The sequence below is a fragment of the Somniosus microcephalus genome, chromosome 2 (genome assembly GCF_052327205.1).
Source record: "Somniosus microcephalus isolate GS21.2 chromosome 2, FLI_Smic_1.0, whole genome shotgun sequence".
Lineage (NCBI taxonomy): Eukaryota > Metazoa > Chordata > Chondrichthyes > Squaliformes > Somniosidae > Somniosus > Somniosus microcephalus.
Window position 1 is genome coordinate 2,788,684 of NC_140988.1, and position 27,106 is coordinate 2,815,789.

Consider the following 27,106-nt stretch of genomic DNA (forward strand, 5'->3'; position numbering starts at 1 on the left):
AGAGAGAGAGCCCACGAGAGAGAGAGAGCGCGCACGAGAGAGCGCGCACGAGAGAGAGCGCGCACGAGAGCGCGCACGAGAGAGAGCGCGCACGAGAGAGAGCGCGCACGAGAGAGCGCGCACGAGAGAGAGAGCGCGCACGAGAGAGAGCGCGCGCACGAGAGAGAGCGCGCACGAGAGAGAGAGCGCGCACGAGAGAGAGAGCGCGCACGAGAGAGAGAGCGCGCACGAGAGAGCGCGCACGAGAGAGAGCGCGCACGAGAGAGAGAGCGCGCACGAGAGAGAGAGCGCGCACGAGAGAGAGAGCGCGCACGAGAGAGAGAGCGCGCACGAGAGAGCGCGCACGAGAGAGAGAGCGCGCACGAGAGAGAGAGCGCGCACGAGAGAGAGCGCGCACGAGAGCGAGAGCGCGCACGAGAGAGAGAGCGCGCACGAGAGAGAGAGCGCGCACGAGAGAGAGAGCGCGCACGAGAGAGTGCGCACGAGAGAGAGAGCGCGCACGAGAGAGAGAGCGCGCACGAGAGAGAGAGCGCGCACGAGAGAGAGCGCGCACGAGAGAGAGCGCGCGCACGAGAGAGCGCGCACGAGAGAGAGAGCGCGCACGAGAGCGCGCGCACGAGAGAGAGAGAGCACGCACGAGAGAGCGCGCACGAGAGAGAGCGCGCACGAGAGAGAGAGCGCGCACGAGAGAGCGCGCACGAGAGAGAGCGCGCACGAGAGAGAGCGCACGAGAGAGCGCGCACGAGAGAGCGCGCACGAGAGAGCGCGCACGAGTGCGCGCGCACGAGAGAGAGAGCGCGCACGAGAGAGCGCGCACGAGAGAGCGCGCGCGAGAGAGCGCGCGCGAGAGAGAGCGCGCGAGAGAGAGCGCGCACGAGAGCGCGCGCACGAGAGAGAGCGCACGAGAGCGCGCGCACGAGAGCGCGCGCACGAGAGAGAGAGCGCGCACGAGAGAGAGAGCGCGCACGAGAGAGAGAGCGCGCACGAGAGAGAGAGCGCGCACGAGAGAGAGAGCGCGCACGAGAGAGAGAGCGCGCACGAGAGAGAGAGCGCGCACGAGAGAGAGCGCGCACGAGAGAGAGCGCGCGCACGAGAGAGAGAGCGCGCACGAGAGAGCGCGCGAGAGAGAGAGCGCGCACGAGAGAGAGAGCGCGCACGAGAGAGAGAGCGCGCACGAGAGAGAGAGCGCGCACGAGAGAGAGAGCGCGCACGAGAGAGAGAGCGCGCACGAGAGAGAGAGCGCGCACGAGAGAGAGAGCGCGCACGAGAGAGAGAGCGCGCACGAGAGAGCGCGCACTAGAGAGAGAGCGCGCACGAGAGAGAGCGCGCACGAGAGAGAGCGCGCACGAGAGAGAGCGCGCACGAGAGAGAGCGCGCACGAGAGAGAGCGCGCACGAGAGAGAGCGCGCACGAGAGAGAGAGCGCACGAGAGAGAGAGCGCGCACGAGAGAGAGAGCGCGCACGAGAGAGAGCGCGCACGAGAGATAGCGCGCACGAGAGATAGCGCGCACGAGAGAGATAGCGCGCACGAGAGAGAGCGCGCACGAGAGAGCGCGCACGAGAGAGAGAGAGCGCACGAGAGAGAGCGCACGAGAGCACACGAGAGAGAGCGCACGAGAGAGAGCGCACGAGAGAGCGCACGAGAGAGAGCGCACGAGAGAGAGCGCACGAGAGAGAGAGCGCACGAGAGAGAGCGCGCACGAGAGAGAGCGCACGAGAGAGAGCGCACGAGAGAGAGCGCACGAGAGAGAGCGCACGAGAGAGAGCGCACGAGAGAGAGCGCACGAGAGAGAGCGCACGAGAGAGAGCGCACGAGAGAGAGCGCACGAGAGAGAGCGCACGAGAGAGAGAGAGAGCGCACGAGAGAGAGAGAGCGCACGAGAGAGAGAGAGCGCACGAGAGAGAGAGCGCACGAGAGAGAGAGAGCGCACGAGAGAGAGCGCACGAGAGAGAGCGCACGAGAGAGAGAGCGCACGAGAGAGAGAGAGCGCACGAGAGAGAGAGAGCGCACGAGAGAGAGAGAGCGCACGAGAGAGCGCACGAGAGAGAGAGCGCACGAGAGAGAGAGCGCACGAGAGAGAGAGCGCACGAGAGAGAGCGCACGAGAGAGAGCGCACGAGAGAGAGCGCACGAGAGAGCGCACGAGAGAGAGCGCACGAGAGAGAGCGCACGAGAGAGAGCGCACGAGAGAGAGCGCACGAGAGAGAGCGCACGAGAGAGAGCACGAGAGAGAGAGAGAGAGAGCGCACGAGAGAGAGCGCACGAGAGCGAGCGCACGAGAGAGCGAGCGCACGAGAGAGAGAGCGCACGAGAGAGAGCGCACGAGAGAGAGCGCACGAGAGAGAGCGCACGAGAGAGAGCGCACGAGAGAGAGCGCACGAGAGAGAGCGCACGAGAGAGAGAGCGCACGAGAGAGAGAGCGCACGAGAGAGCGAGCGCACGAGAGAGCGCACGAGAGAGAGCACGAGAGAGAGAGAGCACGAGAGAGCGCACGAGAGAGAGAGCGCACGAGAGAGAGAGCGCACGAGAGAGAGAGCGCACGAGAGAGAGAGCGCACGAGAGAGAGAGCGCACGAGAGAGAGCGCACGAGAGAGCGCACGAGAGAGAGCGCACGAGAGAGAGCGCACGAGAGAGAGCGCACGAGAGAGAGAGCGCACGAGAGAGAGAGCGCACGAGAGAGAGAGCGCACGAGAGAGAGAGCGCACGAGAGAGAGAGCGCACGAGAGAGAGCGCACGAGAGAGAGAGAGCGCACGAGAGAGAGAGCGCACGAGAGAGAGAGCGCACGAGAGAGAGAGCGCACGAAAAGGAAAGGGACAAAAAGAGAAATAGCAGTTTATCGTGCCTTCAGGCCATCTCAAAGAATTTCAATAAATAAATTACTTTCAAGTTACTGTTATGCAGCCAAATGCTGCAGCCAACTTGCTCATAACAAGGTCGCACAAACAAGCCCGAGATGAATGAAGTGCTAAATTGTTTCAGCTGGTGGTTGCGGAAGGAATGTTGGCCACAACTACAAGAGCTCGTAGCCCATGAAGTCATGGAGGGCACCGTCCAGCATTGATCCGAACTGATGGCCTCGAAATTCAGGAGAACATAAGAACATAAGAATTAGGAGCAGGAGTCGGCCATTCGGCCCCTCGAGCCTGCTCCGCCATTCAATAAGATCATGGCTGATCTTCGACCTCAACTCCACTTTCCTGCCCGATCCCCATATCCCTTGATTCCCCGAGAGTCCAAAAATCTATCGATCTCAGCCTTGAATATACTCAACGACTGAGCATCCACAGCCCTCTGGGGCAGAGAATTCCAAAGATTCACCACCCTCTAACCGACAGAGGGGGGTGAGAGACAGAGGGGGGTGAGAGACAGAGGGGGTGAGAGAGAGAGAGCAGAGAGAGCGCGCGAGAGAGCGCGCGAGAGCGAGCGAGAGAGAGAGCGAGCGAGAGAGCGAGAGAGAGAGAGAGAGAAAGAGAGAGAGAGAGCGAGAGAGCGAGCGAGAGAGAGACAGACAGAGACAGAGAGACAGAGAGAGAGAGAGAGAGACAGAGAGAGAGACACAGAGAGAGAGACACAGAGAGAGAGAGAGAGACAGAGAGCTACCATCGGGACTAGATGACACGGAACCTCTCAGATATTGACAGGTCTGCTGCTCATTTCCAGCAATTGTATTTTTACACCGTTTGATATCGGGTAACCAATTACTTAATCAGTAATTTTTCTCTTGTGAAAATCAATATGCTGATCTATCATTTTTCACACTTTTCTAAACAGTATCAAAAGTGCAGATGACTTAATTCAGGACCAGTGCCCCAATGAACCATCCAACAGCAATGATACTCACTTGTCTGTAGTGGAGAATCCGTGGGACCAATTGGTGAGTTAAACATGGTAGCAGTAATGTCCAAAGGATTATAATCTTCAATTCCATAAATCTAAATGGGGTGAGGTGAAGAACAAAAAAAGTCAGTATCAGAGTCTCCACATGTAATTACACAGAAAATAAACACGAATTAGGGTTCCATGCCAGGTACAGTATTAAAGTAATCTTCAGATAGTGTTTGATGAAAGTGGAGTGGGTAGCGATCCTTAGTCAGTCTGCTTGTTTAGACAAGGACTGGTGAAAATGATTGTGTGGGCTCAGAGAGGGGAACGGAAGCAGACCATTTGGGACTGTACTGCTTAGAACATAAGAATTAGGAGCAGGAGTCGGCCATACAGCCCTCGAGCCTGCTCCGCCACACGGCCCCTCGAGCCTGCTCCGCCACACGGCCCCTCGAGCCTGCTCCGCCACACGGCCCCTCGAGCCTGCTCTGCCATTTAATAAGATCATGGCTGATCATCCACCTCAACTCCACTTTCCTGCCCAATCTCCGTATTCCTTGATTCCTCTTGAATCCAAAGCTCTATCGATCTCTGCCTTGAATATACGCAATGACTGAGCCTCTACAGCCCTCTGGGGCAGAGAATTCCAAAGATTCACCACCCTCTGAGTGAAGGAATTTCTCCTCATCTCTGTCTTCAATGGCCGACCCCTTATCCTGAGACTGCGACCCCTGGTTCTAGACTCTCCAGCCAGGGGGAAACAGCCTCTCAGCATCTACCCTGTCAATCCCCCTCAGAGTCTTCAATGTTTCACTGAGATCACCTCTCATTCTTCTAAACTCCAGAGAGTATCGGCCCAATCTACACAATCTCTCCTCATAGGACAGCCCTCTCACCCCAGGAATCAACCTTGCAGATCAGGTGTTGTCCAAACTGAAGAATACAATATTCAGACTCTGCATTCAACGGATCATCCTCCGCCATTTCCGCCACCTCCAGCATGATCCCACCACCAAACACATCTTCCCCTCACCTCCCCTTTCAGCATTCCGAAGGGACCGCTCCCTCTGTGACACCCTAGTCCACTCCTCTATCACCCCCAACACCCCTTCCCCTGGCACCTTCCCGTGCAAGCGCAAGAGATGCAACACATGACTTTTCACCTCCTCCCTTCCCACTGTCCAGGTTCCCAAACACCCCTTCCAGGTGAAACAGCGATTTACTTGTACTTCTTTCAATCTAGTATACTGTATTCGCTGCTCACGGTGCAGTCTCCTCTACATTGGGGAGACCAATCGCAGATGGGTGACCGCTTTGCGGAACACCTCCGTTCAGTCCGTAAGGGTGACCCTGAGTTTCCGGTCGCCTGTCACTTTAATTCTCCGCTCCACTCCCACTCTGATCTCACCGTCCTCGGCCTCTTGCATTGTTCCACGGAAGCTCAGCGTAAGCTCGAGGAACAGCACCTCATCTTTCGATTAGGCACTTTACAGCCTTCTGGACTCACTGAGTTCAACAATTTCAGATCATAACCTCGGCCCCTATTTTTTCACATGGCAGCTGTTAATGATCCTGCTCTTCCCATTTACACCTCTTCTAGACTCATCTTTTGTTTCTTTACTTGTCCTATTACCATCTCCCTTTGCCTTGTACAATCATACCTTGTGTCATTTACTCTCTCCTGCCTTCCACCCGATCACAGACCTCCCCTTTTGTTCTTTCCTCCCCTCCCCCCTTTCACTTGCTTAAAACCTGTTATTTCTCTAACTTTTTCTAGTTCTGACAAAAGGTCATTGACCTGAAACGTTAACTCTGTTTCTCTCTCCACAGATGCTGCCTGACCTGCTGAGTGTTTCCAGCATTTTCTGTTTTTATTTCAGATTTCCAGCATCCGCAGTATTTTGCTATTGACACAATAGTCAGCGCTGGCTGGGTACTCTCATGAGTTCAACCAGGACTGACTTTTCCCAGATCAGGCTAATCCCAATCAGCATCCAGACTAGTGCAGAATGACACTTGCTACACTCCAGTCCGTGACGTGTCCCTAACCAGTAACAATGGAACGGTTCCCTAATGATGACCACAACAGCAAAGATAAAATCAATAATGTAACTGAGGATTATTGTAACCCAGCCTTTCACCATTACATGGAAGAATTATACTCAGGCCGTTCAGCAGAGAAGTTTGGAAACAATTCTTCACGCACTCTCACACAAAGCAGTAGATTCTAGTTAAATTAATCATTTTAAATCGGAGATTGATAGTTTCTTGCTAGCCAAGGGTATAAAAGGATATGGAGCCAAGCCGGGCGGATGGAGTTGTGATACAGATCAAGCATGATCTCATTGAATGGCAGAACAGGTTCGAGGGGCTGAATGGCCTCCTCCTCTTCCGATGTTCCAACATACCAATGGAACTAAACCCCAATACACTCATGGAATTAAACCCCAGTGTATCCACAGAACCAAAGCTCAGTAAGCCAACGGAACCATATCCTAATGACTTATTGCTTTTAGGAAGGACGGAATGAAACTGAACAAAAATTTAAATGCAATAAACTTAACTGCAAGATTTTAATAATATACTGTGTGGTGTTGTAGTGAGCCGTATAGAGCACAACGCTCCAATTCAGATTCAATCCCTGGATAAAACTGTACATATTTAAATCCCAGGTGAGGAATGCTTTAAGCCTCACACAGTTGAATAGTCTGCTAGTACTCAGTATCATGAGTGAGGGAATGGCCACTTGGAAGCGGTCGTGGAAAGTTGCCATCAGCGGTGCGATTGTACTGTCCCAGACACCGTCCATCAGCTGAGAAAGGGAGAGGGCGGGAAATCGAAAATCAAAAGCAACCAACTGCAACTAACATGGTGACTCACTCCAGGTTGGCCGGTAGGCTCCTGTTGATGACACTGAGGCACCCAATGTAATCCTTATGGGTTGTTAGAAAAGGAAGACCCATCTTCCTTCTCAATGGTGATTTATTGTGTAAAATTCAGCCCAAAATGGGTCCGATTCCCAGTTTATCCTACCTGATCATACAGACTCCATTCTGAGGTAAATGTTACCCAGGCTGAAGATCCCTGACTCATTCCTCTCTATTACCCCCCTCACATTACCCGTTCTCTGTACTCTGAGTGTGATGGCACATTCCCATGGAAAGGATCTGCTCTTAGCCATCCAAGTATGGCTTCCCACCAAAGCACAGATAGAGCCACGCAAATGTGAGGTCATCCACTTTGGACCTAAAAAGGACAGAACAGGGCACTTGCTAAATGGTGAAAAGTTAAAAACAGTGGAGGTCCAGAGAGACTTGGGGGGTCCAGGTACATCGATCATTAAAATGTCATGAACAGGTACAGAAAATAATCAAAAAGGGCTAATGGAATGCTGGCCTTTATATCTAGAGGACTAGAGTACAAGGGGGTAGAAGTTATGCTGCAGCTGTACAAAGCCCTGGTTAGACCACACCTGGAGCACTGGGAGCAGTTCTGGGCACCACACCTTAGGAAGGATATACTGGCCTTGGAGGGAGTGCAGCGTAGGTTTACCAGAATGATACCCGGACTCCAAGGGTTAAATTACGAGGAGGGATTACACAAACTCGGGCTGTATTCCCTGGAATTTAGACGGTTAAGGGGTGATCTGATCGAAGTTTTCAGGATATTAAGGAGAACAGATAGGCTAGATAGAAACTATTTCCGCTGGTTGGGGAGTCTAGGACTAGGGGGCAGAGTCTAAAAATTAGAGCCTGACCTTTCAGGAGTGAAATTAGAAACACTTCTACACACAAAGGGTGGGAGAAGTTTGGAACTCTCTTCCGCCAATGGCAACTGATGCTGGGTCAATTGTTGATTTTAAATCAGAGATTGATAGCTTTCTGTTAACCAAAACCAACACGGAGTTAGGTCGCAGATCAGCCATGGTCTCATTGAATGGTGGAACAGGCTCGAGGGGCTCAATGGCCTCCTCCTGTTCCCAAGAGGGTACAAATCACACAGCTTCCTTCAACAGGTCAGACACTTATTAAACTGCACCTTTGTTTCAGCAGTGCCCGAGTCAGCTTTCCGCCGTTTCAGTCCTCTCTGTTTCAGTTCCCCTTTCAGCCACATTCGCTCTCTGGCTTGAGTTATTATTCATCCAATATCCTTTCTGAAAGCTCATTAAAACCTCCTTCAAAACTTTTTTTCTCATGTACGATTTAATCCTTTATCCATTTGTGTTCTTATACCTGCACATTGTCCGTCAGACGTGAACACACAACCCATTTTCCGCATCAGGATGCCACGCTGATCTGACAGTCCCCAACACTCTGTACACTCACAGGCATCAATGAGGTCCCCTCAGCTTCTCATTTTTGAATAAACTCCCGCAGTTTTCATTCCCTGCTCCCTATGGTCCAGGCACCAACTGTGGCCAAACTAGCAAGTAACTGAGCGACTTAACCCCAGGCGCTCACTGATGCCCCTCTGGAACATCCACTGGGAGCTGTGCGCACAAAGCCAACTCCAAGTTTACATTTCCATAATCCCACAGGGAAACGTCGACCCACCACTCTCTGCTCCACTTCACACCCCGACATGAATAGATCGCTGTAACCTCCTCCAGCCCTACAACCCTCCCTATCTCTGTAAACTCCTCCAGCCCCCTACAACCCTCCCTATCTCTGTAACCTCCTCCAGCTCCCCACAACCCTCCCTATCTCTGTAACCTCCTCCAGCCCCTACAACCCTCCCTATCTCTGTAACCTCCTCCAGCCCCACAACCCTCCCTATCTCTGTAAACTCCTCCAGCCCCCACAACACTCCCTTTCTCTGTAACCTCCTCCAGCCCCACAACCCTCCCTATCTCTGTAACCTCCTCCAGCCCCCCACAACCCTCCCTATCTCTGTAACCTCCTCCAGCCCTACAACCCTACCTATCTCTGTAACCTCCTCCAGCCCTACAACCCTCCCTATCTCTGTAACCTCCTCCAGCCCTACAACCCTCCCTATCGCTGTAACCTCCTCCAGCCCTACAACCCTCCCTATCTCTGTAACCTCCTCCAGCCCTACAACCCTCCCTATCGCTGTAACCTCCTCCAGCCCCACAACCCTCCCTATCTCTGTAACCTCCTCCAGCCCCTACAACCCTCCCTATCTCTGTAACCTCCTCCAGCCCCCCACAACCCTCCCTATCTCTGTAACCTCCTCCAGCCCTACAACCCTCCCTATCTCTGTAACCTCCTCCAGCCCTACAACCCTCCCTATCTCTGTAACCTCCTCCAGCCCTACAACCCTCCCTATCTCTGTAACCTCCTCCAGCCCTACAACCCTCCCTATCTCTGTAACCTCCTCCAGCCCTACAACCCTCCCTATCTCTGTAACCTCCTCCAGCCCCTACAACCCTCCCTATCTCTGTAACCTCCTCCAGCCCTACAACCCTCCCTATCTCTGCAACCTCCTCCAGCCCTACAACCCTCCCTATCTCTGTAACCTCCTCCAGCCCCCTACAACCCTCCCTATCTCTGTAACCTCCTCCAGCCCCTACAACCCTCCCTATCTCTGTAACCTCCTCCAGCCCTACAACCCTCCCTATCTCTGTAACCTCCGCCAGCCCCTACAACCCCCCGAGATCTCTGCGTTCCTCTAATTCTGGCCTCTTGCACATCCCCGATTTCCATCGCTCTACCATTGGTGGCCATGCCTTCAGCTGCCTGGGCCCCAAGCTCTGGAATTCCCTCCCTAAACCTCTCTACCTCTCTCTCTCCTCCTTTAAGACGCTCCTTAAAACCGACCTCTTTGAATAAGCTTTTGGTCGCCTGCCCCAGTATCTCGAGTGGCTCGGGGTCACATTTTGTCTGATTTACGTTCCTGTGAAGCGCCTTGGGACGTTTTACTATGTTAAAGGTGCTGTATAAATATAACTTGTAGTGTTTTGAAAGAAAAAAGATTTTTTATAAAGAAAACACTGGTTGGGACAATCTACCGATATATTAAAAAAGTCTTGCATTTCTATAGCGCCTTTCACGACCATCAGACGTCCCAACCTACTTTACAGCCAATGAAGTACTTTTTGAAGTGTAGTCACTGTTGTAATGTAGGAAATGTGGCAGCCAATTTGCACACAGCAAGCTCCCACAAACAGCAATGTGATAAATGACCAGATAATCTGTTTTAGTGATAAATATTGGCCCAGGACACCGGGGAGAACTCCCCTGCTCTTCTTCGAAATAGTGCTATGGGATCTTTTACATCCACCTAAGAGAGCAGACGGGGCCTCGATTTAATGTCTCATCCGAAACACAGCACCTCCAACAGTGCAGCGCGTCCTCAGTACTGCCCCTCCGACAGTGCGGCGCTCCCTCAGTACTGCCCCTCCGACAGTGCGGCGCTCCCTCAGCACTGCCCCTCCGACAGTGCGGCGCTCCCTCAGCACTGCCCCTCCGACAGTGCGGCGCTCCCTCAGCACTGCCCCTCCGACAGTGCGACGCTCCCTCAGCACTGCCCCTCCGACAGTGCAGCACTCCCTCAGTACTGGCCCTTCGACAGTGCAGCGCTCCCTCAGTACTGCCCCTCCAACAGTGCAGCGCTCCCTCAGTACTGCCCCTCCAACAGTGCGGCGCTCCCTCAGTACTGCCCCTCCAACAGTGCAGCGCTCCCTCAGTACTGCCACTCCGACAGTGCGGCGCTCCCTCAGTACTGCCCCTCCGACAGTGCAGCACTCCCTCAGTACTGCCCCTCCGACAGTGCAGCGCTCCCTCAGTACTGCCCCTCCGACAGTGCAGCACTCCCTCAGTACCGCCCCTCCGACAGTGCAGCACTCCCTCAGTACTGCCCCTCCGACAGTGCAGCGCTCCCTCAGTACTGCCCCTCCGACAGTGCGGCACTCCCTCAGTACTGCCCCTCCCACAGTGCAGCACTCCCTCAGTACTGCACTGGAGTGTCAGACTGGATTTTTGTGCTCAAGTCTCTAGTGTGGGACTTGAACCCACGACCTGCTGACTCAGGAGGCGAGGGTGCTGCCCACTGAGCCATGGCTGACACTAACAATAATACAATTACCGTCACGTTTAAAATATTCTGAGAACTTTTCAGTGACTTTTGTTTATTGCAATCTTCCACTTCTTAACCAGCATGTGTTGTGCAGACAGTTTCAAAACCACACTTACCTCAAAAGCCGAGCATCAATATTAAATGAACATGATTTAAGGTCCTTGACAGTGTTTGTGCTGATCAAGGTGAGCGATGGTAGCAGTTGGGGAACGGAACTCTTCTCATTTCAGGCACTAAGTGTCAGCAACAAGCATTCCTGGATCAGGTATGATCCAGAGTAAAGCCCCTTCTGCTTTGGCCCAACATGCCTCAGTCCCAACCTCTGAGGAACATTTGTTTGATTTCCCACACCAGCCGTCACTGGGTGAGATTGTCAATTAGTGAGATTTTTAGGCCCATTCTGGTGTTGTAATCCCGTGCTCACTGGGGACTGGGTTCAGATCGTGCAAAGTCATTCCACACAGGAGACTTTCAGCACACCAGTCTGGGTTGAATCTGAACCTAGGTGAAAGGGGGAGACCCTAATCCACCACGCCACCCAGTTCCACCTTGCTCAATATTTCTCTAATCTTCTTGAACAGGAGAATTATTCAGAACGGCACCATTTTAACTTGTTTCTAGGTTGAAGCCGCTGATTGACAATGTATTGAAACTAACAGATCAGAAGGAGGCCCTTCGGCCCATCGAGCCTGTGCCGGCTCTTTGAACGAGCTCTCCAATTAGTCCCACTCCCCCCTGCTCTTTCCCCACAGCCCTGCACATTTCTCCTTTTCAATTATTTATCCAATTCCCTTTTGAAAGTTTCTATTGAATCTGCTTCCACCGCCCTTTCAGGCAGTGCGTTCCAGATCACAACAACTCGCTGTGTAAAAACATTCTCCTCATCTCCCCTCTGGATCTTTTGCCAATTCCCTTCAATCTGTGTCCTCTGGTTACCGACCCTCCCGCCACTGAAGACAGTTTCTCCTTATTTATTCCATCAAAACCCTTCATAATTTTGAACACCTCTATTAAAGAGCAGTAAATATTACATTTATCAGGCGTGAATCGATAGCATACCTGAAACATGTATTTAGCACAAAACTAGCAATCATACGAAATGATTCGAAAAGCTGAACTGCAGTTACAAATGTAATGATTCAATAGAAGGAAGGTGTTTCATGTGAATGTCACAGCTTCCGAATGTTGGGGACAATAAAATGCTGCAGGAAATCCGAGTGCTACCACGAGGTACAAAACTTCAGCCACTTACACTGGACACTCCGAGGCGATACGTGTCCTCTTCAGCCATCATCAGCCTGAAGGAAGAAAACAACATTTAATACAGAAACCTGAACAGTGCGGTAACGGCACTGCGCTCACTTTAAAACCAGCTTCAGATTACAAGAGAACAGAATCACGCAAGTACTCTTACTGGAGCTCAATAACAAATGAAGTCAACACAATAAAAGAAATAACAACAAAAGAATATATATACAGCGCCTGTCACCGCCTCAGGACCTCCCAAAGCGCTTTGCAGCCAATGAAGTACTTTTTGAAGTGTAGTCACTGTTGTAATGTAGGAAACGACTTAGCCAATTTGCGCACAGCAAGCTCCCACAAACAGCAATGTGATAATGACCAGATAATCTGTTTTAGTGATGTTGAGGGATAAATACTGGCCAGGCCACTAGGTGAATTCCCCTGCACTTCTTCAACATGATGTCACTGGATCTTTTACGTTTATCTGTGATGCAGGTTTAACATCTCACCCGAAAAGACGGCACTCCTGACAGTGCAGCACTCCCTCAGTACTGCCCCCCTGACAGTGGAGTGCAGTACTGAGGGAGCGCCGCACTGTCGGAGGGGCAGTACTGAGGGAGCACTGCACTGTCGGAGGGTCAGTACTGAGGGAGCGCCGCACCGTCGGAGGGGCAGTACTGAGGGAGCGCCGCACCATCGGAGGGCCAGTACTGAGGGAGCGCCGCACTGTCGGAGGGCCAGTACTGAGGGAGCGCCGCACTGTCGGAGGGGCAGTACTGAGGGAGCGCCGCACTGTCGGAGGGCCAGTACTGAGGGAGCGCCGCACTGTCGGAGGGGCAGTACTGAGGGAGTGCCGCACTGTCGCATGGGCAGTACTGAGGGAGCGCTGCACTGTCGGATGGTCAGTACTGAGGGAGCGCTGCACTGTCGGAGGGTCACTACTGAGGGAATGCCGCACTCTCGGAGGGGCGGTACTGAGTGAGCGCTGCACTGTCGGAGGGGTAGTACTGAGGGTGCGCTGCACTGTCGGAGGGGCGGTACTGAGGGAGAGCTGCACTGTCGGAGGGTCAGTATTGAGGGAACACCGCACTGTTGGAGGGCCAGTACTGAGGGAGTGCAGCACTATCGGAGGGGCAGTACTGAGTGAGCGCTGCACTGTCGGAGGGCCAGTACTGAGGGAGTGCAGCACTGTCGGAGGGCGAGGGCCAGTACTGAGGGAGCGCCGCACTGTCGGAGGGGCAGTACTGAGGGAGCGCTGCACTGTCGGACGGTCAGTACTGAGGGAGCGCTGCACTGTCGGAGGGCCAGTACTGAGGGAGTGCAGCACTGTCGGCGGGGCAGTACTGAGGGAGTGCAGCACTGTCGGCGGGGCAGTACTGAGGGAGTGCAGCACTGTCGGCGGGGCAGTACTGAGGGAGAACTGCACAGTCAGAGGGGCAGTACTGAGGAAGCGCTGTACTGTCGGAGGGGCAGTACTGAGGAAGCGCTGCACTGTCGGAGGGGCAGTACTGAGGAAGCGCTGTACTGTCGGAGGGGCAGTACTGAGGAAGCGCTGCACTGTCGGAGGGGCAGTACTGAGGGGGCGCCGCACTGTCGGAGGGGCAGTACTGAGGGAGCGCTGCACAGTCGGAGGGGCAGTACTGAGGAAGCGCTGTACTGTCGGAGGGGCAGTACTGAGGAAGCGCTGCACTGTCGGAGGGGCAGTACTGAGGGAGCGCTGCACAGTCGGAGGGGCAGTACTGAGGAAGCGCTGTACTGTCGGAGGGGCAGTACTGAGGGAGCGCCGCACTGTTGGAGGGGCAGTACTGAGGGGGCGCCGCACTGTCGGAGGGGCAGTACTGAGGGGGCGCCGCACTGTCGGAGGGGCAGTACTGAGGGAGCGCCGCACTGTCGGAGGGGCAGTACTGAGGGAGCGCTGTACTGTCGGAGGGGCAGTACTGAGGGGGCGCCGCACTGTCGGAGGGGCAGTACTGAGGGAGCGCTGCACAGTCGGAGGGGCAGTACTGAGGAAGCGCTGTACTGTCGGAGGGGCAGTACTGAGGGAGCGCCGCACTGTTGGAGGGGCAGTACTGAGGGGGCGCCGCACTGTCGGAGGGGCAGTACTGAGGGGGCGCCGCACTGTCGGAGGGGCAGTACTGAGGGAGCGCCGCACTGTCGGAGGGGCAGTACTGAGGGAGTGCTGCACTGTTGGAGGTGCTTTCTTTCGGATGAGACGTTAAATCAAGGCCACATCTGCCCTCTCGGGTGCATGTAAAAGATCCCGTGGCATTATGAAGAGGAGCAGGGAGTTCCCCTGGTGGCCAATATTTATCCCTCAACCAATAAATCAGTTTCTCTCATTGGTCACCACATCTGCCTGATACACTCGAATGTAATTATATGTAAACATGTCGGGACATTTCTGAGAGACATATTAAGGTACAATATAAATACAAGTTCTTTCTTCATACAGTCAGTCAGCATATAGTGTCTGCTCCTAAAAACATCTGGTACAATCAATGAGGGTGCGAGTCAGGAGTTTCTAAGCTTTGCATATTTGTGGGAGTTCTGGGACTGAATCGGGATTTGTTTTGGTTTAATTATCGGTTTGTCTGAAGTAATCCGTATGAAAATAGTACAAAACATTCCCGAAGACTTGCAACAAACACAACAACCTGTAACTTGCATTCCGCCGCTGGCCCCGAAGAAACATCCCACAAAGATCTCGCGGTCTCTGTGGGGTGTTCGGATTTTCCGACATTCAGTTGAGATCCGTGTGAGTTCCCAAACACGAGCTGCTGTGATGTCAACAAGCTGTCTAAGCAGCCAATCACAATGCAGAATTCTCACAGACCGGGAAGCAGGAAGTGAAGAAACTCCTTTTATTCTGACTTTTTAAAAATGTTAAAACAAAGATTGGGGCTCTCGCGCGGGGAAAAGGCAAACCTGAAATAACGATGAACAAACTTTAAAAATACACCTAACCAAAAAAAGGGTCTAACTTTTAATGGGAAATTTAACAGCGATATTACCACTGAAAAGCTCAGGTTTATCATCAGTTTCACAGATTGCCGGCTGTGGGTGGAGCCACAGCGCAGCCAGTGTCGGAGCAGCGATTGACTGACCACAGCTTCAGGATTTCCCCGTTAGGGTGCGCTCGCGCTACATCCTGAACTTGCGGTCAGTTTCAGAGGGGTAACAACGGCGCACGCTGTTCATTCACTGTTACTACCCACCGAAAATTCTGGGCCAACGAGTTATCTTTGGCCTTTATCAATGTTGGTGGTTTTACCTCTGGAATATATGCTAGAATGCCTTGCTTCCCTAGCACAATCACTTCGGGTAAATTATTAATCCAATTTAATATTTGACTAACCCAAGTACCATGGCACCCACTTTTAGAATGAATCACTGTGTATCCATTCAATAAGGAAGCTCATGAATCTACCTGGCTTCTGACAACATGTCCTCCAACCCAACTAGTAATAATTAGACCAACTTACCAAAAACAAAGCATGTTGTATGACTGCGGCATGGTATTGAACTACTAGGGAATCCCCTAATCAATATCAATGCTATTGAAATACTAGGGAATCCTTTAATCAATTTGTTTCAAATGCCCAGTGATACTTTGTTGCCTGTGAAATAAACATCATGCCTACGAGCATTTGTTTCATCTTACAGATGTACTTAGTTAGAAATAAAAAATATGTTGGGCCGGAATTTGCGGTGGGTAATACCCCTTTGAAACTGACCGCAACTTCGGGATGTAGCGCGAGCGCATCTAAAGGGGGAAATCCTGAAGTTGCGGTCAGTCATTCGCTGCTCCGACACTGGCTGTGCTGTGGAACTCCCCATAGCCGGAAATCAGTGAAATCAGGGAAATCAGTGAAACTGACGAATACTTGGGCTTTCCCGCGGTAATATCGCTGTTAAATTCCCCATTAAATATTACGGGTTGTTGGATTAGGTGTAACTGGGGTTTTAACAGTGTATCGACTGCTAAACAAACATTATGGCCCTGAAAACCTCATTTTAATTTTGTGGAGTGTCAAAATTATCAATTTTAATAAAAATAAAAAAAATTTAAGTTTCTTAAAAATTGTAAAAGGTTTGTTCATCTATATTTCAAGTTTGTCTTTACCCCATGTGAGAGCCCCAATCTTTGTTTCGCTCTCGATAACATTTTTAAAAAGTCAGAATAAGAGGGAGCTTCTTCACTTCCTGGTTCCCGGTCTGTGAGAATTCTGCCTTGTGATTGGCTGCTTAGACAGCTTGTTGATGTCACAGCAGCTCGCATTAGGGATTCCCCATTAACTTACGCTGATTTCAACTGAAACATTGAAAAAGTAAAACTTCTCGACACAGGGATGGCGAGATCTTTGTGGGAAGCTTATTTCGGGGCTTCGCTTCACCACTGACCGCAAATTCCGGGCCATTAGGGATAAAGTTGAGAGAGAGTTGGAATACTGGGATTACTTCTACTGGAGCAGGGAATGCCAAGAGAAGATTTAATACATGGTTTGATAGGATGAACAGGGAACGACCTCCCTCTGTGACGAGGGGGTCATCAAATTAAAATGCTCACCGAGAGTGAGGAGGGAGAGGTTGTTGGAATGCTTTGCGTCAGTGGATAGTTGCCGCAAAGACCACTGCAACTTTTAGGGAAGAGTAAATAAATATTGGAAACAGATGTTGATGCAGGGCTCTGGGGAAAGAGCAGGGGGCAGTGGGACTAATTGGAGAGCTCGTTCAAAGAGCCGGCACAGGCACGGTGGGCCGAATGGCCTCCTGCTGTGCTGTGTGATTCTATAGAAGGTATTTTCACATTACACAAAACTCATTCAAGTGTTGTCAGGTCAACTGTAAGCCAAATATAAAACTGCAGAAGCTCGCTGAAACCAGCTGTTTCATACAAGGCTGCAAGGGCCTGCATTTCAGGAACCCCACAGCACAGTGTTATAAAAGTAGCTATAAGTATCAGTGGAGGGAGGGCCAGTGTCTGTGTGTGGGAGAGTGAGAGTGCGGGAGAGTGAGAGTGTGGGAGAGTGTGGGATTCCATCTGGCACGACGGTCTATTCCTGAAACTTATCGAAAGCGGGATAGGGGGAAAAACATATGATGTAATTAAATCAATGTATACAAACAACAAATGTGCAGTTAAAATTGGAGACAAACAAACAAAATACTTCCCACAGGGGCGGGGGGGGTGACGCAGGGCTCGCCAATCTCACCGACACTCTTTAATATTTACATAAATGAATTGGCAAAACTACTTGAACAATCTACAGCACCCGGCCTCACCCTATATGAATCCAAGGTTAAATTCCTCCTCTATGCAGACGACCTGGTTCTGCTGTCACCAACTAAGGAGGGTCTACAGCAGAACCTGGATCTGCTGGAGTCGGTCTGTCAGACCTGGGCCCTGACAATAAACCTCCAAAAAACCAAAGTCCTCGTGTTCCAGCAAAGATCCAGACATCAGGGACCCAAAATAAATCTCACACTAGGAACAACTAAAATCGAACAAACCACTAACTACACATACTTGGGCATAAAAATCAGCTCTACGGGAAATTTCAAACTGGCGGTGAATGAACTGAAAGAGAAAGCTAGAAGGGCTTTCTATGCCATTAAAAGACCAATCCAAATAGAAATCCCAATTAACATTTGGCTCAAAATTTTCAAATCAGTAATTGAACCAATTGCACTCTATGGCAGTGAAGTGTGGGGACCGCTAACACAACAAGATTTTGCAAAATGGGACAAACACCCAATTGAGATCCTACATGCAGAATTCTGTAAAAGTATCCTCAGGACTCAAAGGAAAACCGTAAACAATGCATGCAGGGCAGAACTAGGCCAATTTCCACTAATAATTACTATCCAAAAAAGAGCCACCAAATTTTGGAAACACCTAAAAATGAGCAACCCCCACTGCTATCATTACGAAGCCTTGAAATGCCAAGAGAGGACCATAAAGAAGAACACCCTCAGTCAACTAGTCCTGGGACTCAGTGAAGCAACCACTAACACTACTAACAATAACCAGCCCCAGGACAGTGACATCGTAACACAAAGAATTCAACCCAACACAATTGTCACTAAGCAAAAGGCAAAATACCTGTCATATTGGGCAGAAACAACAAAAACCCAAAGCAAACTCAATTGCTACTTGGCCCTAAACAGACAATACAACATGGCTGAGTACCTGACCTTGGTAAAGGATAACAAACTGAGAAAAACCTTGACAAGGTACAGACTTAGTGAACATAGCCTCGCGATCGAAAAAGGCAGACACAGGCAGACCAGGCTGCCAAGAGAGGACAGGATATGCTCTCACTGCAGTCAGGGAGTGGTGGAGACAGAGATGCACTTCCTCACAGCCTGTGGAAAATATCAGGGCATCAGGGAGAATTTCTACCCAAAATTCACAAAAATATGCCCGGAATTCAGAAATCTGAATGACGACCAAAAACTCCCATACCTACTAGGGGAAGAGAGAAACTGTGTAACACTAGCGGCACACTATGTTACAGCTTGCCATAAACAGAGGGACAACCAGTAAACCTAAGAAAAGAGTATATATAAATTATGCGAATGTATATTTATACACTCAGGGAAAAAGCTGTTTATACACTGTATGAATAGATCTGCATTTATGTGTTCAACCATAAATGTATTTTGATGCTTTGGCAACATAAGATGTACCTTATCATGCCAATAAAGCAATTTGAATTGAATTGAATTGAGTGTGGGAGGGGGAGAGCGTGGGAGGGGGAGAGCGTGGGAGGGGGAGAGCGTGGGAGGGGGAGAGCGTGGGAGGGGGAGGAGCGTGGGAGGGGGAGGAGCGTGGGAGGGGGGAGAGCGTGGGAGGGGGGAGAGCGTGGGAGGGGGAGAGCGTGGGAGGGGGAGAGCGTGGGAGGGGGAGAGCGTGGGAGGGGGAGAGCGTGGGAGAGGGAGAGCGTGGGAGGGGGAGGAGCGTGGGAGGGGGAGGAGCGTGGGAGGGGGGAGAGCGTGGGAGGGGGAGAGCGTGGGAGGGGGAGAGCGTGGGAGGGGGAGAGCGTGGGAGGGGGAGAGCGTGGGAGGGGGAGAGCGTGGGAGGGGGAGAGCGTGGGAGGGGGAGAGCGTGGGAGGGGGAGAGCGTGGGAGGGGGAGAGCGTGGGAGGGGGAGAGCGTGGGAGGGGGAGAGCGTGGGAGGGGGAGAGCGTGGGAGGGGGAGAGCGTGGGAGGGGGAGAGCGTGGGAGGGGGAGGAGCGTGGGAGGGGGAGGAGCGTGGGAGGGGGAGAGCGTGGGAGGGGGAGAGCGTGGGAGGGGGGAGAGCGTGGGAGGGGGAGAGCGTGGGAGGGGGAGAGCGTGGGAGAGGGAGAGCGTGGGAGGGGGAGGAGCGTGGGAGGGGGAGGAGCGTGGGAGGGGGAGAGCGTGGGAGGGGGAGAGCGTGGGAGGGGGAGAGCGTGGGAGGGGGAGAGCGTGGGAGGGGGAGAGCGTGGGAGGGGGAGAGCGTGGGAGGGGGAGAGCGTGGGAGGGGGAGAGCGTGGGAGGGGGAGAGCGTGGGAGGGGGAGAGCGTGGGAGGGGGAGGAGCGTGGGAGGGGGAGAGCGTGGGAGGGGGAGAGCGTGGGAGGGGGAGAGCGTGGGAGGGGGAGAGCGTGGGAGGGGGGAGAGCGTGGGAGGGGGAGAGCGTGGGAGGGGGAGAGCGTGGGAGGGGGAGAGCGTGGGAGGGGGAGAGCGTGGGAGGGGGAGAGCGTGGGAGGGGGAGGAGCGTGGGAGGGGGAGGAGCGTGGGAGAGGGAGAGCGTGGGAGGGGGAGAGCGTGGTAGGGGGGAGAGCGTGGTAGGGGGAGAGCGTGGGAGGGGGAGGAGCGTGGGAGGGGGAGGAGCGTGGGAGGGGGAGGAGCGTGGGAGGGGGAGGAGCGTGGGAGGGGGAGGAGCGTGGGAGGGGGAGGAGCGTGGGAGGGGGAGAGCGTGGGAGGGGGAGAGCGTGGGAGGGGGAGAGCGTGGGAGGGGGAGAGCGTGGGAGGGGGAGGAGCGTGGGAGGGGGAGGAGCGTGGGAGGGGGAGGAGCGTGGGAGGGGGAGGAGCGTGGGAGGGGGAGAGCGTGGGAGGGGGAGAGCGTGGGAGGGGGAGAGCGTGGGAGGGGGAGAGCGTGGGAGGGGGAGAGCGTGGGAGGGGGAGGAGCGTGGGAGAGGGAGAGCGTGGGAGGGGGAGGAGCGTGGGAGAGGGAGAGCGTGGGAGGGGGAGGAGCGTGGGAGAGGGAGAGCGTGGGAGAGGGAGAGCGTGGGAGAGGGAGAGCGTGGGAGGGGGAGGAGCGTGGGAGGGGGAGGAGCGTGGGAGGGGGAGAGCGTGGGAGAGGGAGAGCGTGGGAGAGGGAGAGCGTGGGAGAGGGGAGGAGCGTGGGAGAGGGAGAGCGTGGGAGGGGGAGGAGCGTGGGAGGGGGAGAGCGTGGGAGGGGGAGAGCGTGGGAGGGGGAGAGCGTGGGAGGGGGAGAGCGTGGGAGGGGGAGAGCGTGGGAGGGGGAGGAGCGTGGGAGGGGGAGGAGCGTGGGAGGGGGAGAGCGTGGGAGGGGGAGAGCGTGGGAGGGGGAGAGCGTGGGAGGGGGAGAGCGTGGGAGGGGGAGGAGCGTGGGAGGGGGAGGAGCGTGGGAGAGGGAGAGCGTGGGAGGGGGAGAGCGTGGGAGAGGGAGAGCGTGGGAGGGGGAGGAGCGTGGGAGGGGGAGGAGCGTGGGAGGGGGAGGAGCGTGGGAGGGGGAGGAGCGTGGGAGGGGGAGGAGCGTGGGAGAGGGAGAGCGTGGGAGGGGGAGGAGCGTGGGAGGGGGAGGAGCGTGGGAGAGGGAGAGCGTGGGAGGGGGAGGAGCGTGGGAGAGGGAGGAGCGTGGGAGGGGGAGGAGCGTGGGAGGGGGAGGAGCGTGGGAGGGGGAGGAGCGTGGGAGGGGGAGGAGCGTGGGAGGGGGAGAGCGTGGGAGGGGGAGGAGCGTGGGAGAGGGAGAGCGTGGGAGAGGGAGAGCGTGGGAGAGGGAGGAGCGTGGGAGGGGGAGAGCGTGGGAGAGGGAGGAGCGTGGGAGGGGGAGAGCGTGGGAGAGGGAGGAGCGTGGGAGAGGGAGGAGCGTGGGAGGGGGAGGAGCGTGGGAGGGGGAGAGCGTGGGAGGGGGAGAGCGTGGGAGGGGGAGAGCGTGGGAGGGGGAGAGCGTGGGAGGGGGAGAGCGTGGGAGGGGGAGAGCGTGGGAGGGGGAGGAGCGTGGGAGGGGGAGAGCGTGGGAGGGGAGGAGCGTGGGAGGGGGAGGAGCGTGGGAGGGGGAGAGCGTGGGAGGGGGAGAGCGTGGGAGAGGGAGAGCGTGGGAGGGGGAGGAGCGTGGGAGGGGGAGAGCGTGGGAGGGGGAGGAGCGTGGGAGGGGGAGGAGCGTGGGCGTGTGCAGGTGTGCACTCGTGTGTGTGGGAGAGTGTGTGCGTGTATGTGCATAAGCTGCTTGTCTGTTTAATCGAGTGAATATCTGAGCTACATAGGTCATGTTCCCATGCTAGCGCAGGAGATGTAACACATGCCCTTCAACCTCCCCATTGTCCAGGGCCCCAAACACTCCTTCCGGGTGAAACAGCGATTTACTTGTACTTCTTGCAATCTAGTATACTGTATTCACTGCTCACGATGTGGTCTCCTCTACATTGGGGAGACCAAACGCAGATTGGGTGACCACTTTGCAGAACACCTCCGTTCAGTCCGTAAGGGGGTCCCCGAGCTTCCGGTGGCCTGTCACTTTAATTCTCCGCTCCACTCCCACTCAGACCTCTCTGTCCTCGGCCTCTTACACTGTTCCAATGAAGCTCAGCGTAAGCTCGAGGAACAGCACCTCATCTGTCGATTAGGCACTTTACAGCTTTCTGGACTCAACATAGAGTTCAACAATTTCAGATAATAAATTGGCCCCTGTAGTTCGTTCTTTTTTTCCTCTTGTTTCCTCACAGGGGAGCTGTTAACGTTGCCGACATCATCATTCACACATCATCTGGAGCCATCTTTTGTCTCTTAACTTGTCCCATTACCTCTCCTTTTGCCTCGCACTATCATCCCTTTTGTCAGTCAATCTCTTCTGCCTTCCATCCTATCACAGACCTTCCCTTTGTTCTTTCCTCCCCTCCTCCCTAACCTAGTCCAGTTCTGACGAAGGGTTCGACCCAAACGTTAACTCAGTTTCTCTCTCCTCGATGCTGCCTGGCCCGCTGAGTGTTTCCAGCACTTCCTGTTGTTATTTCAGGTTTCCAGCATGCGCAGTATTTTGCTATTGTACGAGGTCAGGATTGACCCTTGTTCGGTCCCAGTGCTCTGTTAGATGATACGTACGAACATACGAAATTGACAGGCAGGAGACGATCAGCTGCTCCATCAAGCCAATGATCTGCTGTCAATATGGTAAGTCCGACTCCACAGAAGCAGCCTTGGGCTATTTTCCCAGAAAGATTTCCCAATGCAGTTCTGGAATTACAATATTTGAAGCTTCATATCAGTTACCTATAGGCAACGGGGAGCAGTCTAACCCGGCAGAGAATTATCCTTCATTTGAAATCATGAAGTTCTGCTGCAGCGACATGTGTAGTAATATAGGGGCTGAGGATAAGCTTCTTTCTGTTAGATTAAGGCAGTTCTACCCAAGACATCAGCTCCCAGGCCACATCATCCCCCTCAATTTCCCCCTCATTCTCCTGAAGGTGTTGACTCCTTGCTGGGGTGAAGACCCCCACGTACTGGGTACTCTCGGGTGCTTTGCACAAGTGGTCATTATAACAAATTAAATTCCCAACAATGAGTGCTCCTTGACCACAACAGAACCGAGCCCAAGCCTGTCTTTACCAGCCATACACACACGTTTCCAAGCAAGGGGATTCACTAAATAATGATCAGGAGCAGGAATCCTGGCCAATTATTTCCTCCAAAACCCAGGGCTGGTGACACCAACTCTGCTGGCCCCCATCATCACTCTGGATTGGTGCCCCTCCCAGGAGATTACATGTCTGCGGGGGGGGGGGGATGTAGTGTCTGGTCACGAAGCTGTGCGGCAGACTTGATGGACCAGCTGGACTTTCCCTGCCCGTGAATTTTGTATGTTTGTATGCAACATCTAACGGAGCACTGGGACTGCACAAGGGACGTTCCTGATCTACATAACTCAGATATTCACTCGACTTGTGTCAGCCGTGGCTCAGTGGGCAGCACTCGCGCCTCAGAGTCAGAAGGCCGTGGGTTCAAGTCCCACTCCAGAGACCTGAGCACAAAAGTCTAGGCTGAAACTCCAGTGCAGTACCGAGGGAGCGCCGCACTGTCAGAGGAGCAGTACTGAGGGAACGCCGCACTGTCAGAGGGGCAGTACTGAGGGAGCGCCGCACTGTCGGAGGGGCAGTACTGAGGGAGCGCCGCACTGTCGGAGGGGCAGTACTGAGGGAGCGCCGCACTGTCGGAGGGGCAGTACTGAGGGAGCGCTGCACTGTCAAAGGGGCAGTACTGAGGGAGCGCCGCACTGTCGGAGGGGCAGTACTGAGGGAACGCCGCACTGTCGGAGGGGCGGTACTGAGGGAGCGCCGCACTGTCGGAGGGTCAGTACTGAGGGAGCGCCGCACTGTCGGAGGGGCAGTACTGAGGGAGCGCCGCACTGTCGGAGGGTCAGTACTGAGGGAGCGCCGCACTGTCGGAGGGGCAGTACTGAGGGAGCGCCGCACTGTCGGAGGGGCAGTACTGAGGGAGCGCCGCACTGTCGGAGGGGCAGTACTGAGGGAGTGCCGCACTGTCGGAGGTGGCGTCTTTTGGACGATACGTTAAACCAAGGCCCCGTCTGCCCTCCCAGGTGGATGTAAAAGATCCCACTATTTCAAAGAGCAGGGGAGTTCTCCCCGGTGTCCTGGGGCCAATATTTATCCCTCAACCAACATCACTAAAACAGATTATCTGGTCATTAGCACATTGCTGTTTGTGGGAGCTTGCTGTGCGCAAATTGGCTGCCACATTTCCTACATTACAACAGTGACCACACTTCAAAATAGTACTTCATTGGCTGTAAAGCGCTTTGGGACATCCGGAGGTCGTGACGTCCGGGGCAGCACGGTGGCATAGTGGTTAGCACTGTTGCCTCACAGTAACCAGGGACACGGGTTCGAATCCGGCCTCGGGTGACTGTCTGTGTGGAGTTTGCACATTCTCCCCGTGTTTGCGTGGGTTTTCTCCGGGTGCTCCGGTTTCCTCCCACAGTCCAAAGATGTGCGGGTTAGGTTGATTGGCTATGATAAATTGACCCTTAGTGTTAGGGGGATTAAATACGTGGGGTTACGGGGATCGGGTGGGATATGTGTTGGTGTAGGGGTTACGGGGATCGGGTGGGACATGTGTCGGTGCAGGCTCGATGGGCCGAAATGGCCTCTATCTGCACTGTGGGGTTTCTGTGATTTCTGTGAAAAAATGCAAGTCTTTCGTTATTTTTCTTTCTTTAAAATTCCAGACATAGACTTATACCAGAAGAGCATAACAGCCACTTGTTACTGCACTAAAAGTGCTAACTTTGCAAAGTGTGCATTATAATATGCAACAATATGGGGATCAGGCGGGAAAGTGGAGTTGAGGTCGAAGTTCCGCCGTGATCTTATTGAATGGCGGAGCAGGCTCGAGGGGCCGAATGGCCGACTCCTGCTCCTAATTCTTATGTTCTTACAATGAGCGTTGTGCCATATTAAGTTGAACCCAGCTCAGGCTCTACACTAAATTGTTATCGTAATTCTTAAACAAAAATCCCTGCCCTGTAAGTAATGACTAAAGTGAACAATTGTACTGTTGGGTCCCTAGTAACAATTATGTAATAAAGTGATTATTGGCTGCACATTGAATGACCGTGTTCTGTTCAGAACTTGACACCTTTGGGAAAGTCGAGCGTTTAATGAGTTTCTGATAACTGAGTCATTTAGAATAACCCAAAAGCAAACCAACCTACGTAGAGCTGTTGACACAAATGCAAACCGCAGTTTGTGATTCATTCACTTTGACACAGAACTGTGCTGAGCTGACCCGACACGTCAAAGGTGAGCTGGTACGACAGGTAATGGTGAGGGAGCGGGGGCACACCTTGGTACCAGGTGAATTACTGAGGAATACAGTACAAGTTAATATTTAGATCAATACACGGCACGGTTTACTCAGTTACTTTTGGTGCTGTATCAGCTACTGAACTACTATCCGCTGTATAGAAATTATGCAGCACAGGAGCCCATTCAGCCCATCGAAATTTGCCGATGACACCAAACTTGGGGGTGTGGCAAAGAGTGAGGATGATACCAATCGACTGCAACAGGACATAGAAAGGCTGGCAGAATGGGCAGACAAGTGGCAGATGGAATTTAATTCAGAGAAGTGTGAGGTGATGCATTTTGGCAGAAGGAACAGGGAGAGGCAATATACACTTAATGGCACAGTTTTAAAGAGTGTGAAGGGACAGAGGGACCTGGGAGTTAATGTGCATAGGTCCCTGAAGGTGGCGGGACATATTGAGAGAGTGGTTAACAAAGCATATGGGATCTTGGGCTTCATAAATAGAGGTGTTGAGTACAAAAGTAGAGAAGTTATGCTGAACCTTTATAAAGTGCTGGTTAGGCCACTACTGGAGTATTGCGTCCAGTTCTGGTCACCACACTTTAGGAAGGATGTGAAGGCCCTCGAGAGGGTGCAGAGGAGATTTACCAGAATGGTTCCGGGGATGGGGGAATCTTTTAGATCTGATCATTAGCACGAAGTAACTGATAAACCAGCAATAATCCACACAGAGCAGCAGTGATACCCGCCCTGCTGTATGCCTCAGAGACATGGACCATGTACAGCAGGCACCTCAAAGCACTGGAGAGGTACCACCAACGCTGCCTCCGCAAGATCCTGCAAATCCATTGACAGGATAGGCGCACCAACGTCAGTGTTCTTGCTCAGGCCAACATCCCCAGCATCGAAGCTTTGACCAGGTTCAATCAGCTCCGATGGACGGGTCACATCGTCCACATGCCCGATACGAGACTCCCAAAACAAGCGCACTACTCGGAGCTCCGGCACAGCAAGAGAGCCCCAGGTGGGCAGAGGAAACGCTTCAAGGACACCCTCAAAGCCTCCTTGAAAAAGTGTAACATCCCCACCGACACCTGGGAATCCCTGGCCCAAGACCGCACAAAGTGGAGGAGAAGCATCCGGGAAGGCGCCGAACACCTTGAGTCCCTTCGCCGGGAGCAAGCGGAAGCCAAGCGCAGGCAGCGCAAGGAGTGCACGTCAACCCAAGCACCCCACCCACCCGCCCCTTCAACCACCGTCTGCCCCACCTGTGACAGGAACTGTAGGTCCCGCATTGGACTCATCAGTCACCTGAGCACTCATTTTTAGTGTGGAAGCAAGTCATCCTCGGTTCCGAGGGACTGCCTAAGAAGAAGAATTAGAATCCCCACAATTGTAGAATGGAGGAATTGGGAAATCATATTCACAGATGTCTGATCACAAAACCGTTACTCACCCCACAGCGTGTTGATCAGGTCAGCAATGTCACTGGTCTGATTGCGGGCGAGTGTAACAATTACCATCGGATAGTCAGCAGTACAATCTAATGGTCACCTCGCGAGTGATGAACAGGGTTGAGCTATTGGCCGAATTCTCTGTACAGTCGCGCTGCCGACTGCAGCAGCTTTGGTAAAGTCATGAAAAAGCACTAAAGCCGACCCTCCTGCCACTGGAAACAGTTTCCGGGGATGAGGGACCTCAAGACACCAGAGAAATTGGGATTGTTCACCTCACAGCAGCAAAGTTTATGGGGAGATTAAATAGAGATTAAATGATGAGGGGTTTTGATGGAGTAAATAAGGAGAAACTGTTTCCAGTGGCAGGAGGGTCAGTAACCAGAGGACACAGATTGAAGGTGATTGGTAAAAGAACCAGAGGGGAGATGAGGAGAATTCTTTACGCAGCGAGTTGTTGTGATCTGGAACGCGCTGCCTGAAAGGGCGGTGGAAGCAGATTCAATAGTAACTTTCAAA

General features: G+C 53.4%; 1 protein-coding gene across 2 annotated transcripts in view; it reads right to left on the reverse strand.

Moving 5' to 3' along the window:
• nfkb1 (nuclear factor of kappa light polypeptide gene enhancer in B-cells 1) overlaps nucleotides 1–27,106 on the reverse strand; it is a 128,637-nt gene that overhangs the window by 90,237 nt on the left and 11,294 nt on the right. For both annotated transcript variants that reach the window (XM_086005773.1, XM_086005781.1), the window contains exons 2-3: nucleotides 12,111–12,156; nucleotides 3,843–3,933 (exon numbers count right to left, since the gene is read on the reverse strand). In XM_086005773.1, coding sequence (XP_085861899.1) covers nucleotides 3,843–3,933; nucleotides 12,111–12,152 — 133 coding nt within the window. In that variant the 5' untranslated portion in view covers nucleotides 12,153–12,156. The remainder of the gene's footprint in view (nucleotides 1–3,842; nucleotides 3,934–12,110; nucleotides 12,157–27,106) is intronic.